Here is a 21,526-nt window from a genome sequence, read left to right on the forward strand (position 1 = left end):
GGTAAGTCATTTTCTTTTATTTTTAACCTAAAATAAGAAAATTAGTTAAAAAACATTTATAGCGATTTACAAGCCTAAAATATTTTAAACCTAAGTGTCAAGAGCTTTTCTGAAAAAAATCTTAAATGGGTTCTAAGTAAAGGTCATTATGCAAAACTGCAAAAATTGAAATCAGCTATGGTCCTTGGTGGTCAGGTCGTCCATTACATTGACGCCTAAAGCATAATCTGTCAGATAGATCATTTAATGCCCCTTTAAAATACAACCACTTGAATCTAATAGACTCCAAACTCTCAAAAAAGCAGCAAATGTGCTAAAACTATCCCAAAGTGGTAGGAACACCAAAAATACTATCAGGGAAAATATGCACTAAATATGCCAACTCCTAAATATCTATTGTATACTAAATATGCCAAATAAATATGCCAAAATCGTCTTAGGATGGAGTCACAAAAATGAATATCGATTGCACTGTACTTTTAATGTTTTGGGCATCCAATTAATCTTGTTGATGTGCGGGATTCCAGAACGCGTGCGTTATAATTTCCTGCTTTGCTTTAGGACTTCCTTATCAATCGAAGTTGAAGAAAAAAGTATCAAATGAAAATAATTTGTCCTAAGCACTTAATTCAGGTTTTAAAAAAATTTGGTTATGTTGCATTAAGCGCACAAGGTTTTTACCAAAGTGGAAAACTTGTCTGAAGATAAATGCAGTGAGAATTCCGAACTTTACTTGTTTTATTTTTTGAAAAAATCAAAAGTTAAAATTTGAAACTCACTCTGAAGTAAGGAGCTATTCCATCAAATAATTATAGAAAAGCAAAAACATGTCAGCATGCCTCTTCAAGAGCATTTCAAAACTGAAGTTTACCTATCTAAACTTGAGAACTTTGCAAGCTCCCTAATACAAAAGATAAAAGGCAATACTCTTGTTGAGCTATGATTTTAACATGGATGGGTATGGATAACCAATCAGGAGAAAAAAAAATTAAAAGCGTGTAAATAACTGTATCAAAAATTCAAATACAGAAATGCACAGAAATGCACAGAAATGATTTTTCCTTTGTCTTAGTATTTAAGTACTTACTTGTTTGTTCCTTAACATTTATTTCTCACGAAATCTTCGCTTTTTGATTGATGGTGGAAGCAGATCAGATACATTCCAAGATAAAGAGGATTCCTCATCTGGATTAATGATTTCTTCATTAAGGATTCCCAAACTTCTTCTTGTATTTTCTATTTCACCTCTGATTTTTGCAGTCAGTTTTTTTGCCTTTAAGGGAAATAATCAAACTTACATCTATGAAAACCTGAAGAACATTGCGGATATTTTGTATCAACCCAGTTAAATGGGAATTATTAGACTAATGTGCAATTACATCTCAAGATACAATTACTCTAACTTTGTGTCGATGTATGTTTAAATGTTATTTGAAAATTTTTATTGTGTAATCTTCAAGTTTTAAACTTTTGTGTTTTCAATTAAAAATATTTGCGTGTAAGATAATTTTAAACTCACGTTGTTCGTAAGTTTAAATTGAATCTTTAAAAAAATAAAAAAAAAACGATTTTAAAAATTCCTTTACATTTAGGCTTCAGAACATACGCATATAATAATTGTGATTGAAAGTTTCTTTCCGCAAAATATCCCATGGGAAGTGGAATATTTTGGCTAAAAAGCTATGATTTTTACTTCCACATTTTTCACTTTTAGCTGACGATGAAAGTTTTGTAACGGGTTTTAAGGGTGGATTGAGACAAATTTTAAATCATTTTATTTTTAAACGGTCAAATTTCTTCATTGAAATTTTGGATGCTTATAACTCATTAACTGTTATTCTATTTTCAATGTTTCTAATTTGGCTGGCACACCGTTATCAGCAGTTTGGCTAGAACACCATTATCAGCAGTTTGGTTATAACACCATTAGCATTTTGGTTAGAACACCATTATCAGCAGTTTTGTGCAATTTTTTCCTTGATTCCTTTCATAATGTTTTGTGAAACATTTACATCAAATTCTTTTATCTTTGCTTTAATGCGCAACATTAACTGCCTTTCAATATGAGCCGTCCATCCTCATTCACACACTTTCTTAACAAAACACTTCCGAATGTTTTTAAAGGGTCTTGCTTGAGGAAGATTTGTTGGGTTTATGTCACGAGGTTTATGACTGATATTATCATCTAACCTGCATAAAACCTTCGTGACATAATGTGCGCTTGACAAATCTGGCCAAAATAGATTATTTTCATCGCTGTGATGTTTATCAATAAAGGGCTTAAGTCTTTTTAGCAAACATTCTTTAAGATATATGTCCTGATTTATCGATAAGGCATTGACTGATCGTACCAATACCTCAGAAAACTTCATTTCAGATATCGCTATCCATATAAGTACGTGCTTTGGATATTTCTCAATACCTTTGTATCTCACTTCATCTGGACAAATATCCATAATATCTGTGTAAAATCCATCATTATCGGGTTTTCTATCTCAATTGAATGTGAAATATTTTTCATCGCATTATCTGACCAATAAAAATAGTTTAACAGCTTTCGACTTGAGTAAATTGTTCAATGTATTTAAGTTTTTCTTTCACATGCGTTATTATGATCATCTGCTTGAATTAGTTGACAACGTATGGTTGTGTGATTTGATGAAAGTTTCCAAGCTAGTTTAGGCAAACTTACACCAACCTCATTTTTAAAAATACTTCGATTCTTATTGTTTCACACCTCGATTGAAAGCCTTTATGTTGTTGTTTAATATTGTAAATAGCTTTTGGGTAGCCTTTTTTACAAAATGATTACCGCAATAGCATCTGTAGCTTGTAGATTTTTTACAAGGAAAGTTTTTGTTTTTTCTTAAAATCTCTCTTTCTTGAAAATTAAGATACATTTTACTTTGAATTTTTTATCCTTAAGTAATTGATGCATAATTTGAGTAATTACAAATAATTCAACGTGATTTTAAAGGTTAGCAAAGAAACTTTACTTCTGTCTCAATCAATCTGTTCCACCCGTTATTTGGTGAATTTAAGTCTCATTTTAATGATGTTCTTCATGTTCTTATGAGTTAATTGTAAAACTTGAACACATATTACCTACAGAGCTCTACTTTGAATCTTGATTAATGAATGACTTAAGCTGGTGGTGATGATAAGAAGGAAAATATTTCCTTTAAAATTTAATCAGATGAGGGATATATGTAAAAAGGAAAAAGAGCGGCACTGTGGGCAGTTTTACCCCAAATTGCGAATTGCTCTTCTAAATTTTAGTGCTGAAAAATGGTTATAAAATGTGTCTATATTCTCTAAAACAACTTTTACACAATAAAAATTGATATCACCACTGCTAAAATACATTTTTATAAAAAATGAAACTAAATTTACTCCGAGAGACTAAATTTATTAACAGCCTTAAAATTACATTTAGTCTATTCTGATTCCGATAAAAACAGGATTTTAGGTTATGATCAATTCCTTTGATAGCAATAGATATTACCAATAAGTTACAATTTATTACACATTCACGCCAATCTGTTACATCGGTTGTTAGTTTTTCAATTTCAATTTGAAATTAATGTAAAAATTGCAAAAAATTTTTAAGGGTGTTTTTAAAACTGACGACAGCCATTGCATTAGCTTTTATGTCACAAAATAGTTTCTTAAAAGTTCCCTTAAAACCCTTATAGCATTCGTTCTAATAACGTTCAATAAAAAATTGAATTTCTTTGTTAAAACCGAGAATAAGTTCTTCTCGGTATCTTGATCATCTTTTATGGTAGAGTTTCTCATTTGTTTTGATCACTTTCATTAGGTATAGTGACATTAAGTTAAATGACTATTTTCTAGTCTATAGTTAGGAAGGGAGAGAGGCTAATTATTCCTGTCATGTGACTGGGAAAGGGCCTGGAAGAGGTATGCCCAAATAATTTTAAAAAGGGGGAGTAGTAGTCAAGTTTTTTTTTGTTTATTTTGTCATTGCATAGCTTTATTTGTTCCTTTTATCTGCAATTACTAATTCCCTAAATATTCAAATTTTATTCAAGTATGTTTTATTATTCTCTTTTAATTATTCTGATTTAGCAGCTATAGCCATAAAATATTGATTTTCGTTACATGAAATAACAAATGTGTTTGTTTCAGCTATAAAATGTAGGTGTATATGATATGCATGTACATAACTTTTTATGAAATATTGATAGAAAACAAATTTAAATATTCATAAGATTAATATTTATTCAAGATAATTGGAGCACAGGAACAAAAGTGCTCTCAAAAAGTGTCCCCAGGAACATACTGGTTTTGGGGCAACTGATTTTTTTAAAAAAATATTGTGCTATCTTATATTTGGATCAATATTAATCAATAGATTTCATCAAAAGCATCGAAAGCACCGAAAAGCACCGAAATAAACTTCATCAACATCTTTTTATGTGCTCAAAAGATACAACTATTTAAAATACTTTTGCAATTACGACTTGCTGAAAATATATGCAATAATTATGTTATTCTGATTTTATTTTTGTCTTAAAATAAAATGGAAGATAATTAATAATAATAGTGCCTTTGTGTTTATGCTTTATTAACGATTCAAGTTTTACTTTGAATTAAATAATATAGGATTTTTCCGTTTTATCATATTTGTTTGAAAAGTCCGTCAAATAGTTGTAGCTGATTTTAAAAAATGATTAAGGGTACCAATTAAAACTATCCTGACTGAATACAGCTTTGAGCTAAATTAAATGTACAATCTATTTATATATGTTTTCTAACAACATTTCATCAGTAGATATGTAAATTCATATCATATACACGTAAATTATATAGCAGAAACAAAAACATTTATTACTTCATTTTTTTAATTGAATTCCCATGGAATATTTCCGTTAGGGACCACTAATCCACATTTTATACTCTCCCAGTTATGTTTTAAAACAAGGGATCGTGGTTGATTAGTTCCTTTGTTTCTCTGAAACTTACAAAAAATTATTACACTTTGTAGTTATATGAACTGATTTCAATAGAAATCTAGCAATAGCCTTTTTACTCTTTAACAAAGTTATGCATTCACTAATTTTGTAAATTAAAACCTCACCTCTCTTTGGATTGCTATAGCTGATTTTTCCATGGTCATTGCAGATTTTAACAACTCACTCCATTGTTTAATGCACTTATCTACAATTTTGGTAGCTTCTTCCCCCTGGATGGATTTGGATTCAACAACCATTTGGATTGCCGAAAGAGCAAACAACAGTGGAATTTCATAGTGAGTTCTGGCCAATAAGTTGTTTATCATGATATATGGTTTATCTTGTATAGTTTTGTATACCTCAAAGGAAAAAAGAAGCGGTTCAGGAATATTAACTGAATCAAAATAATTATGTTACCTTTGTACAATTAAAATCACTCAACAAAAATTAATTCAATTTTTTTAAAACTAAAAATAGCAGCTTTTATTATAAATATTTCAATATTTTCATTAGCAGTTTTATCTAAAGAGCGCACACGAGAATAAGTTTTTAAAAATAAAACTTAACAAGCACTGAGTTCCTATTATTACTTCAATAAAGCAAAATGATTTAAAGTATAAAGCAAATTTATGTCTTGCATTTTACCTTATATTGCTGATATTTATTCGCAAACTTGGTTTTCAATGAGAGAAGTAAACCGCAATGTACTCCAGAATTTTCATTTAGATCTTTGATGAACTTGTTGATATCTTCTTCTGGGATGGAACTCTCATTTTTATAATTCTTCACTTCAATCATAACTTTGACGTTAGAATTGCGAAAGCCCACATGAAAGTCTCCCATGTGAGGCTTAGTAATTTTTTCTAACTTTAAGAATGGATACTCGTTCAGTATCCTCTCTACAATGCGTTCACCTGCAACTCCTATTTCTAAAATATGTCAAATACTTTACTTAAAATTCAATAATTGAGTAAATACAACATCAGACATTCCTCCAGTTACCTGAATAGCCGAGATTTCTCAATTCAAAATAGAAAAGATTAATTAACAAAATTTAGATGGCATACAAAGAAGGATAAGCATGGTTGAACATAATTTTTCATTGTTAGATACTAATCAGAAACGCTTATATAAATCATATACCAACCTTGAGACTTTTCTGGCTTCTTTACTAGCTGTATGGCATCATCCATGTATTTCTTAGAGCGTTCATCGAGTTTCCTTAAAAAAGTTTCAAATTCTCTTCGTAACTGGGAATCTGTTGAACGTTGCACTTGAAGACAACTAATTTTTTCATCTTTTTTTTCTATTTTATCTTCAAAATATTTTTTCCTTTCTTGTTCTTCTTTTTTGGCTTCATTTATTTGGTCGAGTTGTTTATTCTCGAAGTTTCTCTTTTCGGCTTCATTAGTTTGCTCTAAGGTTTTTTTCTCCTCTCCTAAACTTTTTATTTTACTTTCTAAGGCTTGGTTTTCAGCAAAAAGATCATTTTTTTCTTTTACCAAACTTTTATTTTTATCTTCCACACCAAAGTGATAATAATAAAATTCAAAGCATTGATTTGCAAAGAAAATGTAATCGGTGTCGTTGAGGTTTTTAAAAAACTCTTCAGCTTTTTCTCTTGTTTTAAAATTCTTCATTTTTCAAAATAAAATCCAAATAGAATTTTTTTTTGTTTCTAAACTCAAACAAAATTCAATATTATGAAAAATTAAATGACAAAAAAAAAAACAGAAAAATTTATAAATATAAAATGGCCATAAATTTGTGTGAGAAATCACTACTTTAGTGCTTGTAAATTAAATAAAACATATTTAAAATGAATAGTAAAAAAAAACAGTCGGCAGCAGAAATTCAATGAAATCAATCAATGTATAAAAAAAAAAAAAAAAGAAGTAGCATAAATTTAAACAAATCAAATTTAGCCAAAAAACTTTATTAATGATCAGTAAAAGTTATCAAACCCTTGAATAGAGTGCTGTGATCTTCGATGTTTTTTCATGAACATTTCAGTGATAACATCAATCGAATGAAAATTTCTACCGGTCTCGGTCGGTTCAGATTATGCAATTGTAGTTTATGTTTATGGGGCGGCCTGTTTAGTGACGTTTTTAGTTTACGTATTAATTTTGCACATAATTTTCTTCGACAATTTAAATAACATATTCTTAAGGACTCTAGGAAAGACGAACTTATAGATTGCTGCTAATTTTATCATCCAAATCAGAAATGTGAATATGTACATACAGCCAAATTTAAAAGTGACCCATTTTAACATCGGCACAATAAACCTGCGGAGTAATAAAAAATATTTAATTAACAAAACAATAGGAGATAAATTTTAAAAAAAAAAATTGATTTTTTCCTGCAATTAATAGAACGATTATCTTTAAGCTTAGGAAGCTAAGGAGATTTGCCAATTCATCAATGATTGACACATCATTTATAATCGATTGTGATTGCAAGGTGTTTAACTTGATACTCAGTATAACCTTTAGTTTTTTCGTAAATGGAAATGTTTTTTCATAAATAATTCAAAATGGTTGAATCATCATAATAATACTCCTAAACTGCTAATTTTTTTTATCGGAGAAGAATAAATTAAATCAATCAAAAATCGACTTAGAGAGCAATACTTTTTAAGGCTATATAAAAAAATGCAATTGGAGATTCTTTTTAAATACTTTATGTGAAACCTGACTTAATATTACTGTTTTTGTTTTTTCTTTAATTCAATTGCGAAAACTTTCAGCACTTTTTTACGCAAATTTCAAATTCGTGCTTAAAACATTTGATCATTTATCGAGATTGCTCTTCTTTTACGGTATTCCCGAAAAAAATATTCTTGCTGCACAGAATACAGCAGAAATTTTCTTAATGAAATCGATGTGATTTTCTAGGAAATGGCTCATTTTAATTGCATAAAATTCTCTGGAATGAAAAATCTCTAAGAATACATGAAATACATTTTAGATATATATTGCAACCTAGAGAATTATAGGCTAAATTCATTACTAAAATCTTCTTGAGAGTTCGCATCTTTTGGTGAAATTATTAGAGTCCTTCCGATCATAATTTGTGCTTTCTACAAGAATTAGATGATAATCAATTTTGTGTGAAGGGAACGTAAAAGGTATGTGTGATATATATAGTGATGGAAATAGAAATAAATATACATTGTAACGTTTTTTTCTGTACATTTTCCAAAATAGTAAGTTTAAAAAGCGTTCTATGCATGCGCTATTAATTATTTACAATTAAAGTAAAAACATGCGCATATATATATATATATATATATATATATATATATATATATATATATATATATATATATATATTATATATATATATATATATATATATATATATATATATATATATATATATGATCTGAGTTATTGTGGGAAGAACTGATAGAAAAGTATGGGAAAAGAAGCCATCTTCTTTTCAAACACTCCAAAACATGTTAAAAGGAAATTTGGAATCGCATATCTTCGCAAACATTACAAAAATTAACAGAACGCATGCTTATAATGCTGTAATCAAAAATTGAGGTCTATATTTTGATAAGTCAAAAGATGTTTTAACAATATTGTGACAAAAAATGTCTATATTATTTGAAAGATATAATTTGAAAAAATATTGACTAATAATGCTATAATTACGAATTTTTTTCTCAAATTTGACAACCTCGCCTTAAACTTTCTGTCGGTATTGTGTGTGTGTTTGTGTATATATATATATATATATATATATATATATATATATATATATATATATATATATATATATATATATACACAAATATAAAAATCTAAAATATACTATAATTATAAAATAAACTATAATTATAGTCATACTTTATACATTCCATACGAAGTAAATTGCAAAAGTTTACTTTGTAAGGGCTCAATCAAAAGTTCATTTTATTTATACATTCAATCATACATTACAAATATTGATTAGATGTTGGTAAATATTTGGGCATATCTTAATTTGATTTTTTTTTATAATCAACAACGGAACTTGATAAAAATTAAATATCAGAATATTAAAAAGACGTGCTGCAAAAATCCTAAAAAGATTTTCAGTGTTTACATAAAAAAATATGTAAGAAAAAAAAAAATAGGGGAGAGGGCAAAAATATTGTTGAAGGATCGTTACTGGTAATTGAAAATAACGAAGTTGAAGAAGATGACAATATCGAAGATCAAATTGACAGTTGTAGATAAATATAAAATCAAATTAACAGTTGTAGTATTGTTAAGACATACTAAGAAGAGCTCGATATTCATCAATCTTCTATTCATTCAGCTCCTATTCATAAACCAATGCCTATCTGCTGCTGCTGATATTCATTAACCCCTAACCAATGCCTATCTGCTGATCAAATGAGACCAAGACTTAAAATATTTGAAGAGTAATGAAACAAATGTTATTTCTTTTGCTCTTCAGCAAAATCTCTCACAAAAGAAGAACTCCGTTTAATAGCGAAGAAACATGACTAGCTAAACCAAACAGGCTTTAATACTCAAGCAAAAGAAGAATTCGTCAAAATAGGATGGCATTTTTATTTCACAAGAAGAAATATACAAGCCAACCGAAAGCGTCTTGGCTCCTTAATGAAATATTTTCAAAGAGACTGCCTTCAATTTTTTTCTTAGTTGTATGCTTCACTTCAAAATACTTTGATATTGCCCATTTTCGTGTCGAAGGCGAGAGATTGTTCGGCAAGCTATTATCGAGGGCAATCTTCATTTCACAATTGCCTGGAGCAATTATATTTAAGATCTTTTTACCACTAAAACTAATTTAGCCAATTCAAAATCAGTTATATTTGAATCTTTTTAAAAAAGTAAAGATATAAAATAGGTTTAAATAATTTGTTTGCTTTTTATTTATTAAAAGCTCGTAGTATGGTAAAGCATCCATTCAAAAATCTCAAGAAATATACCTTGCATGAGCAGTATTGCCACCCGAATTACCATGTATTTCATACATAGATTTATGTATGTATGTATGTATGTATGTATGTATGTATGTATGTATGTATGTATGTATGTATGTATGTATGTATGTATGTATGTATGTATGTATGTATGTATGTATGTATGTATGTATGTATGTATGTATGTATGTATGTATGTATGTATGTATGTATGTATGTATGTATGTATGTATGTATGTATGTATGTATGCATGTATGCATGTATGCATGTATGCATGTATGCATGTATGCATGTATGCATGTATGCATGTATGCATGTATGCATGTATGCATGTATGCATGTATGCATGTATGCATGTATGCATGTATGCATGTATGCATGTATGCATGTATGCATGTATGCATGTATGCATGTATGCATGTATGCATGTATGCATGTATGCATGTATGCATGTATGCATGTATGCATGTATGCATGTATGCATGTATGCATGTATGCATGTATGCATGTATGCATGTATGCATGTATGCATGTATGCATGTATGCATGTATGCATGTATGCATGTATGCATGTATGCATGTATGCATGTATGCATGTATGCATGTATGCATGTATGCATGTATGCATGTATGCATGTATGCATGTATGCATGTATGCATGTATGCATGTATGCATGTATGCATGTATGCATGTATGCATGTATGCATGTATGCATGTATGCATGTATGCATGTATGCATGTATGCATGTATGCATGTATGCATGTATGCATGTATGCATGTATGCATGTATGCATGTATGCATGTATGCATGTATGCATGTATGCATGTATGCATGTATGCATGTATGCATGTATGCATGTATGCATGTATGCATGTATGCATGTATGCATGTATGCATGTATGCATGTATGCATGTATGCATGTATGCATGTATGCATGTATGCATGTATGCATGTATGCATGTATGCATGTATGCATGTATGCATGTATGCATGTATGCATGTATGCATGTATGCATGTATGCATGTATGTATGTATGTATGTATGTATGTATGTATGTATGTATGTATGTATGTATGTATGTATGTATGTATGTATGTATGTATGTATGTATGTATGTATGTATGTATGTATGTATGTATGTATGTATGTATGTATGTATGTATGTATGTATGTATGTATGTATGTATGTATGTATGTATGTATGTATGTATGTATGTATGTATGTATGTATGTATGTATGTATGTATGTATGTATGTATGTATGTATGTACGTATGCATGTACATACATTAGTATGAATAATTTTATGTTATGTAAATATTCATACTAATTTATGTACATGCATACATACATAAATAAAAAACTTTTACACTTTATTTATTCAAAGTGTGATTAAAAAGATTTATATTTAAAAACAACTACTTTTGTTAAGTATAAACTCGTGAAAACAAAGTTACAGCCTGCATTATGAATTTTTAAAGAACATAAAATTTTTTCACCTTCTTAGATTTACTAATCAAAATGTTACGTAGCAATCCGTATATCAGGTTGGCCTTGTTATTTTTTAATTCTGATGATTAAGTTTATCCGATTTATCACTTAAGCTATCGTGGATACGTTTTTTGAAATTATCAAGCATTTATAATATACAAGCATTTCGTAAACGATGGAGAGTTTTACTCATTTTACTTTGTTACATTAATTACATTAAACATTACTACATTAGTTACAATAAACATTAAACATAAAATTGTTTAACGTAATGTTTAAGTTTGAAGTGAGTTTTGATCTTCGTATTCTCAGAAGATTGGATTGTTTTTTTTATCGGTGCTTCCTTCGTTGAAAGCCTACTACTTATGTTGCTCATTATGAAATTACACATATTCGGAATTAGTTTATAATAAATGAAATAAATAAATAAAAGAAAAACGATGCTTAAATCTAATTTCTTGATTGAAAAAAGAATGCTCTTAGATGGCTAGTTATTAATGTTTTGTCATCATGTGATTTTGTGTGCTCTCTAAATGATTTAATGTGTGTACTTTGAGATTTCTTCTAAGTCTAATTTAGTTAAAAAAATTTCAACAAGCTTTTAACAAATTGTTGGACTGCCCCTCTCCAGTTCACCAGTCTAATTTTATTTTAAATGCAAATGATTTAACGAAGAATTGTACATGCAAATTTATAGTACATTGCAATTTTCTTTATGATTGATACTCTCACCATAATTTAAATGCCTTTTGTCAAAAAACGCATTTGAAGATTTTGTTTTTCTATGATAGATATTAAAGACTCAAATATAACAATATATAACAAAATATAACAAAATATAATAATCGAGGATTTCGGTCACTTATTCAAAGAGAGGATCAGTAGATCATTGTTGGTCCACTTTTCATGAAGTCCGTGTTTTGCTCTAATATTTGAGGCTGCAATTGGTATTAATTTACTTATCATATTTCTATGTCTTTTACCAGTAATTCAAGCACTTTATAATACTATGCTTTTATTGCAAATATAAGACTGCTAGTTTCAACAAAGTTATGCACTCAAACTTTTTAATGGAATGTAACCTTACCTTTTATATTATTTCTTTAGAGACTATTCTATCTCTTCAGCAGACTTTATTCATACTGTTAAAAAAGCTGCTATTATCAATTTCTGTAGCTTCTTCCTTATGGATGGATCTGGGTTTAAAACATATAGATTTTAGTAAGTGAAAACAAGAGTGATATTAAATAATGAGTCCTGTTTAACAAATTACTTATCAAAATATAAAATTTATCTTCTTTTTGTAGGCCTTATAGGAAAAAGGTAAGACACGGCTCAAGTTACAAACTCAAGATATTTTTACAAATTGTACATAGATAACTTATAATTAATATAAAAAAAGATCGTTAAATTTTTTTGAACGGGCCCTGACAACGTGAGTTTAAAATACTTTTTTTAATTAAAAAAGAAACTAGTTAAATACAAAAGGGAAAGAAGGGATTTTAATTTATGAAATATTTCAGTATGATGAGCCAAGTACTTTACTTTACCTTGTAATGGATAGTGCTCCCAAATGTTGCTTTTGTCGAGAACAGAAAACTTTCATCTAATGATTGATGAACTTTTTAACTTCCCTTTTTAGGAATAGTTGTCCACTCTTTATGATGCTTCACTTCAACCATGGCTACGATGTCAGAAACGTGAAAAATTTTATGAAAGCCTCACTTGTGGGGTTTAGTAATTTTCTCAAACACGAAGAATGGATTTCATCTACGATACATTCACCTTCAGCTCCATTTTCCATAATGTTTTGTAAAAAACTTAATTAAACTCAAGAACCAATATAAGAATGGGGGGGGGGGGAGCTTTCTCATTTATTTGTTAATTTAAAATGAGTTTTTTTTTGAGTTGTAGAAAAACAGTTTTGAAAATAAAAGTTACTTATGAATTTTTTAGGAATAAAATAATAGAATAAATGCAATAACCAGCTTATGAGATTAGTTTTATTTAAAGAAAGGTTTGTGGAAAACAAATGAAGGGCAGCTAATGGTGACAAGGTTAAACAGAGTTTCTCAATCTTTAATATGATTAAGGGCGTTATTTTTTGAGCCCAAAGAAATCTTTTGACTACCGTTTTCTCTGTTAAATTCGCTGCACATTCTATGAACTTCATTTTTATTTCATTAAGGTTTTTGAAATATCAAACGTCGCTTTTTTTCTTATTGGCTTATTTCTTATTGGTTGCTCTCAATAAATTGTTCTTGAGGAAGTTCTTGCTCGAAACATTCCTTTTCGGTCTAATGAGTTTGGTTTAAAATTTTGATATTTTCTTCAGTTCTTCATTTTTATTTTTTCACTTTAAAAGCTTTTAGTTGCTGCAAGAAAATTGACGTTTTGTCATAAAATCCTTGTGAACATTAGTTAGCCATCATAATTTGCTTTACTGAGTCTCTCCAAAAACTCCGAAGCTTCTTGTTGGTTGTAAAAACCTTCATCTTTCAAAAAATTCTTTCCTTATTAACAAAATCCAGCAAAGCAAAAATAAAATAGTATAAACCAATTACATGTAAGAAACTAAATTAATGTTGCTAACAAAAATTGAATACGACAAACAGCTGAATATACAAAACAAAAATCACACACAAAAAATTAATTTTTTTGATTTTATGAAAGTTACAAAACAAATTTCTTTGTTGTAATATGGATTTTGAGGATGTTTGTACAGCAAACATCCTCACAATGTATATTTGGAAAGAGATATGCCTGGTTCCCATAGTATATAGAACAATTTGTAAAGTATGACATAGTAGTCAAATAACCCTCGTCACGTGAACTTAACCCAACACCCAAAAACTGAATCTCGTCTCTGCTGCTGTTATTCCATAACACTCCCCAAACCTATACATTATTAATCGCTTGATTTACGATATGATAAAAACTTTTAAAAATTAATTTAAAAATTTTAGTTGGTTCGTAACTAATCCAGCCTAAAACGCTTTCGAGAGAGAACGGACCATTCTTCGGACAACTGATTCTTTTTCCGGTTTTTAACGAATACTAGTAATCAGCTCTGATCAAGATTTTATCAGGCTTTATTGTCTCAGAATACATTCAGTTAAGCCAATTAACCCTAAACAACCATTTTTCTTTCACAAAATTAAAGAATTATTTGGCCCACTTTTTGAACAAATCAAAAAGTGGGCTGAATAATTCTTTCATATAAAAACTAACATTTTAGTTTTAGCCTTTAACACTCACAGCAATCAAAGTTTTAATAAACTTTATCGAATAAAAACATTTAACTTTGAGTGCCTATATTTTTCGACATCGTAAAAAGACTCTTTTGCACTTTATCCATTTATGATTAATGCGACACGTCTTTGCTTCAAGACGTCGCATTAAACAGATAAAACATCTACTTTTCTTGAATGGAGAATGCTAAGATTTATATCACTTAAGGGCATTGAAACGACTGGTGTTTATTTTGAGCGAACACACACGATTCTCCTTGTTAGAAATTTATGCGATCTTCAAATAGCCTTTTAACTATTTATATTATGAGTTATGACTTTTTTCACTTTGATATTTTTTTAGAAATTGCAAACCTTTTCATAACGTTCTTGAGAAAGAAGCTCAGTCTTGAATCCATGAAACATTCTAAAGTTTTCTTTTTTTAAAACATTGTGAAAGGTTTATACAAAACTCGGTAAAAGTCTTGAATATAAGAAGCATTAGAATTTTGGTATTACCGAATCTGTCTATTGAAAGTTGCACCACTTGTATATAGTTATCCTGATTAGCTCCTGCCAAATTCCTTCGATCACTTTTTCTAATTTACCATTAAAAATGACTTTAAATAACAACGATGAAAAAGGTTTTTCTCGTCAACAGGCTTAGTAATGAACTAGATGTATTTTAAATATTCATTTTTCATATGTATTCAGTTTTTCTCCTACATGTTGAGAATCTGATATAAGACCGACTGATTCTCATTATCATATATATGTATAATATACTAATCCTAAAGTAATGATGTTTTTTATACTATGATCAGCATATCCTTTTGTATAACTCTACGTCACGGTCGAATAAAAGCCTGATTTCTTCTGCTTGTTTCGTGAATCGCTTACAATTTCATTACAATGAAGGAAGATTATAACAGATCCATGTAAATATATCTGTTATAGTTTGGATATCAGCTTGGAGATCAGGATTAGGCATTACAACTCAATTCCATTGATTCAACAATGGGTTTTTTTCATTTAAAAAAGATCTTCTACATTAGCTAGTGTTACTTTAAGCTATCAAGTATAAAGCTTAGAAGTGGAAAATTTTTGAAGATTAGAAAACCATGAGCTTATTAATCGGTATGCAAGGTAATTTTTTAAAAATATTTTTACTTCCACTGGATTTGGGAAAGGTATGCCGTAGAGAATCATTAATAAGGCTAGGACAAAAGAAAGTCTTACCACTTAGCATATTTTAAACTTTATTTTAATATTTCTGAGGTGCTGAATCTAAAAATCATTCACTTTTATCCAACACGTTAACAGATTTTCTAGATAATATAGAATATAACTTCACAAAACTTTCACTCAATTTTTATGCTTAATGCACTATTTTGTACAATTTTCTTCGATAAAGAACATTGGTGCAATCTCATTTCAAGCACTATCAAAATTCAGCTCTTAAGCTTTTATCTTGGCGTCTTTCTTCAAGCATTCATCCATTTGCTAAGTACTTGCTGATGGCAATTTGGATGTTGAATTTTTGATTTATTTTCTTAACTAAAATCTTAAATGTTACGTAAACAAAAATAGCGAGTTCATCAAGATCAAAGACATGACCTCTAAGTTCTCTCCAAAACATTGATTTTCCATATACCTCTCCCTTCCTTCTTTCATGTGTACATCTTATCAAATTTATTAAATTTGTTCCACAAGCTTTATGAGGAGTCCATTTCCTGGTCTACTAAATTCAACTTTAAAATAAAAAGAACACCATCTTTTAATCATATTGGTGATGTTTCTTGTGTCAGATAATAACATGAACCCCATATAAAATGAAAATGTTCAGAAAAAGTTCAAAGATTTTCTTTGCTGAGAAATAATCCTAGTTATTTTTATCTGAAAATACAAAGCTTAAGTGTTAAGAGAATTGAATAGTTATTGATAAAGTTTTAATAAATGTTGTATAAATTTACCAGCATTCCTAGACTTGGTTCATTCAATTAACTTACTTCAAAATAATTTGATGCATTTAAATATCCAATTTGTATTCAATATCGGAGATTTCACATGGTTAAAAGTTTGTTTACTTTTCGAAATGAGATCAAGAAAAAAAAAAGATCAATTTTGTTGTTTTTATTTCTCCTTTAATAGTAAAATTTCTCCGTATATTGAAGCAAAAACAGCAAAGTCCAAATCTTTTGGAAAAACCTCAAATGTCACATTAACTTTTTAATCAATATTTAATTATGCATACTTAAATAATAATATTAGTTATACTTATTCAGTGCGCAAAATGTGGTTCTATGATTTGACATTTAAAAGATAGTCATATATTTTAGTGGAACCATAAAATTCAGTTTAAATGCTCTCCTGAAAAAAAGATCGTTTGTGACATTTGAGGTTTTCATTCCAAGGTCTTCAATAAATCATCAACAATAAAAACGCCTTTTTCACTGACAAATTAAATCAAAAAGAGGTTTGCACGTGAGCACAAACATGCTATAGGCCCATCAGTGGAAGTGATAATATGTCTAGCTGCAAAAACTAATTGACCTGGCTCCTCCCAACCATAATGAAAAATTATATTTAAATACAGTTCTATAGTTTGATATAAATTAGTTTAAAAGTCAAATAGCGGAGGGCACTAAATGAAATTAACAAAAATTAAAAATATATTCAGCTAAAAACTCACCTGGTAATGAAATATGCTTGGTATACAGTTCAAAGTAAGCATCACACGAATTTTACCTTGAGATGATTTTCTATGTGGAAAAAAAAGTTTTAGCTTAAAACCGTTAGATTTTTAAAATGAGCAGCGTCCCAATATACATTGCTGTTCCATTGTGAAGTATCCCAATATACACTGCTGTTCCATTATGAAGTAAGATTGTAAATCGTCCCGTTGTAAAGTTAAAAAGAAGCAATGAATGATCAAAAAATAAACAGCTTTTATAATAAAGCAAACAAATCAAAAGTAAGTAAAAATGAATAAAACAGTAAAATGAAAAGAGTAAATTAAAAAACTAATTGGCTAATATCGAAACCATATCGTAATATAAATCCTATTTTTTATATCAAGGTAAATTGAAACAGATGAGTAGATCAGTAATTAAGAAGTGGTAAATACGCTTTTAACTAAGTTGATTCCAATTTTAAATAAAAATAAGATGAATTTTGCGATCTTGCTCTTAATAATTACTTAAAAAAGTTTTAATAAAATTAATTACTTTCTAACTAAAACAATGATGAAATATTAAATCTGCAATAAAAATATCAAACCGAAAGTGAAAGAACATATATCACCGTTCGGTAGATTTTACTTTATTTTTAACCAAATAATGAACCATCGTTAAAAAAACAAATTAAGCATTTTACAAACACTTTTAGACGTAAATAAATAAATAAATAAAGACGATGGAAAAAAATGGTGATATACAAATGATTTCTTTCTTTTTAATATAACAGCTGAGTGTGTGATTAGCTCGACGAGTAACTGGAATTTACCAACAAAAATAACTTAAAAAAAATACCTTAGCTGACTCATTTTATATAAAATACCTCAGGTCTCTCGCTTTTCTTGTTTGTCTCGTTTGTTGAGCTTTATTGACAATAACAAAACAAACATATCCGAGAGTTTCAACTCTCGGATTATTAATCTTTTAAGATAGCTTTGTTCTAAAAAAAAGCTGAAACCCCATAATAAATTGATAATAACAAAACATTCTTATGGCCGTCCTATTGTGAACTATATACATACTTTAAAAAAATTATACGCAATATATTTAAGTGATATATATAATGGACCGAAGAAAAGTGCAAGTCAGCCGAAACACCAGGTGGACATGCACATGTATAATTGCATGAAACAAATTAGTTACACGAATAAGATATAATACTGTTTTCTCAGTAAACGACCAGAAATTCAATTGTAACTGCACTGATAAATACTAATAGCTCAATTAGCAAGGCATGCGACAAATCTGTATTTATTTTTAAAAACAAGTCGAGACCAGAGTCAAAAGATAACTGGTAAAACCTGTTTTAGAAAGCTATGACTTAAAAGTCAATGTAAAAACACTAACGAACTAGAAAATAAATTGTTTATGCTGAGACAACTGCGGACATATGTAAAAAGATCGGTTGAGAAATGAGTTTAAAAGTGGTCAGAGAATATTTTTAAGTGACTTTTGATTACGTATTATTTTATCTGTATTTATGTACATTAAAAGATTTGTAAACATTCATAGAAATTATACGAGTTAAATATTTGAGATATTTGAGTATGTTAAGTAAAGAAGAACGATTGGTAAGTATTATTATCATTTTACTTTTGTTTTGATTAAAGAATAGTAATACTGGTGTTAATTACATTAAAATTTTGTTTTTAAGTCTTACATAAATCTAAAGAAATCTAAGTCTTACATAAATCTAGAAATCTACAGTTACACGAAGCATGTAAGAGCCATACACAAACCATACACGAACTATATACAAAGCACACACCCATAAAACACTGAGGGTATCTAAACACCCAAACACCCTAACGTAATCAGACTATATATATGTGTGTGTATGTAATTATGTGTGTATGTGTGTATGTGTGCATGTGTGCATGTGTGCATGTGTGTATGTGTGTATGTGTGTATGTATGTATGCATTATGTATCATATATGTATTATGCAAGTATTTTTGACGGTCACTGAGTGTTGAATAAAATTCAAAAAGATTTTTGAATTTTTTATTTATGAAATCTTTTATCTATCTACTATCTACAATCTGATCTTCTAAACCTATCTACAAAAATTAATCTTCTGTGGCTACAAATAAAACGACCAATGCTTACACTTTTAGAGCAAGAACAGCCGCCCAACCTATATCCTTTATCCAATGAGAGAAGAATAAGATTACAAATTTTATCGATTAAAACCTTCTATCATAAAATGGAGCCATGATGTTCTAGCATAAAATGTTCTGGTGTCTGATAGATAATAGAAATGAAAGATTTTATTAAGACAACAACCTAAAATAGTAGATCGTGTCTTGTAAAAGATATGTATGTTGTTCTTTTTGAGAACAACATATATATCTTTTAGAATATATTATACGAAAAAATGATTTTGTTAAAATTGGAATGGTGGGAAATTCAATTCTTATGAAGCATGAATTCTTATAAAACATAACGGCATTACAGACCGTACAAAACAATGACAATCTATATGGCTCAAGTGCTACTACGCAGCAGACAGTATCTAAACTTTATAAATTACTATTAATACAAAACAAATAAAGCAATAGTAAAATAAAATAATATTTAATTGCATCATCCCGGATAATAGTACAACTTTGCTTTAATAAACCGGGAACCAAATTCTGATTAACTCCACACCAATTTAGTATGGAATTAATCAGACTTTGATAACGTTTCAAAGGAATGTTGTTTTAAGCATTCTTGACAACACTCCTTAACTGTTTCTGATTTTTCTCTACAAACCTCCTCTTTTACACCCGTAAAAATGTTTTTGGTTGGATTGAGATCAAGTGACTGTGCACGCCAACCCATAACTTCAATCATCTTCTCCACGAACCATTTTTTTACTCTGCGACTGGTATGTTTTACGTCGTTTTTATACATATAAACCTATTTTAACGGCATATCTTCCTCTGAAAATAGCAACATGGTGTTTTGTAACATTTTGAGATAAGTATTTTGATGCATAATAAGAAAAGCAAATGCAATATTTACTTTTGCCCCTTCATGCTTAATAGTTTTTATAGCGTTTTGTGGTTTGTAGGAAGTGTTAGGTGGACAACGTTAGAAAGACAAAGTTACTTCCATCATAACAAAAAATATTACGCTACTTTTAAGCAGGCCAATTTTTATGATTTTTCCAATACATTTCTTGCTATCACGTAGCTTTTTTTCAAACAACTAAAACCTTCTTTAATAAGGCGGGAAATTACAAAAGGATTAATAACAGAATTACGATTTATTAATCTGTCTGCATGCTTAATCGTTTTCCTTTTTCGGCCACTTGAATCACAAGTAACAAACATAAATTGCTAACAAATGGCTAACAAATTGCAGATATATAAATTTAATGAATAAAGTTCGGGATTTCTCAACAGTAACTTGAAATGGTACCAAAGATTTTAAGTCAAATTTCATTGTTAAATATTTGTACCAGTTAGCCCTACAGTTATTAATTTATATTTTATTATATTGTATTATATTATCATTGTATATCATTTATATATTATTAACTTATATTTATATTTAATTAAAATAAAATCATCATTAATAATGATTTTATTATTCACCACTACCATTTTTTCAACAACTGTATATATACACGTGGTTATAAAAATGTAAACCTCTTTAGAAAGACGTAAAAAGTAAGTAATCTGAGAGCTGCAGTTTTGTTTTGTATTTGTCAAACGAGTTCAACAGTTCTTTTAGTTCGTTCAGCCGTAGCTTTGCTGTCTGGTTTATTTCGTAAAATGCTTTAAATATTTTTAACTGATTATCTTCATTTAGTGATTAATAATGTTTCTTTTCTTACTTTCGTTTGATGTTTTTATTGTAGATTAAATATTTGATTAACTTTTATTTCGAAAAAATTTTTTCTATTAAAGTATTTTTTGTTTTAACTGATGATGAAGAGCAATATCGCGAAGTTCAAAAGTTTTTAAAGAAGATAAGAATCAGTTTTATTATAATGTGAATTAATCACGATGATCCAATTAATTACGATGATCCAATTAATCACGATGATCCAATTATCTATTTAAATTTAAGTTGTTGTTTTTTTTTTGTTTTTTTGTCTTTTTTTAAGTAAAAGAAAATTTTTAATTTACCTTTTTCCATTATTTTTTTTT

General features: G+C 28.8%; 1 protein-coding gene across 1 annotated transcript; it reads right to left on the reverse strand.

Moving 5' to 3' along the window:
• Nucleotides 1-1,098: 1,098 nt before the first annotated feature.
• Nucleotides 1,099-17,796, reverse strand: LOC149882048 (uncharacterized). The gene is made up of 7 exons (XM_090066177.1): nucleotides 17,343-17,796; nucleotides 12,971-13,933; nucleotides 12,508-12,616; nucleotides 6,124-7,267; nucleotides 5,622-5,905; nucleotides 5,102-5,335; nucleotides 1,099-1,273 (listed from the first exon to the last, which is right to left on the reverse strand). The coding sequence occupies exons 4-7, from the start codon at nucleotides 6,614-6,616 to the stop codon at nucleotides 1,106-1,108; spliced, it is 1,179 nt and encodes a 392-aa protein (XP_089922303.1). The 5' UTR covers nucleotides 6,617-7,267; nucleotides 12,508-12,616; nucleotides 12,971-13,933; nucleotides 17,343-17,796; the 3' UTR covers nucleotides 1,099-1,105.
• Nucleotides 17,797-21,526: the final 3,730 nt, after the last annotated feature.

The sequence above is a fragment of the Hydra viridissima genome, unplaced genomic scaffold (genome assembly GCF_058129835.1).
Source record: "Hydra viridissima isolate aposymbiotic clone 2 unplaced genomic scaffold, HvirCarnegie_v1 scaffold_11, whole genome shotgun sequence".
In the NCBI taxonomy this organism is placed as follows: domain Eukaryota; kingdom Metazoa; phylum Cnidaria; class Hydrozoa; order Anthoathecata; family Hydridae; genus Hydra; species Hydra viridissima.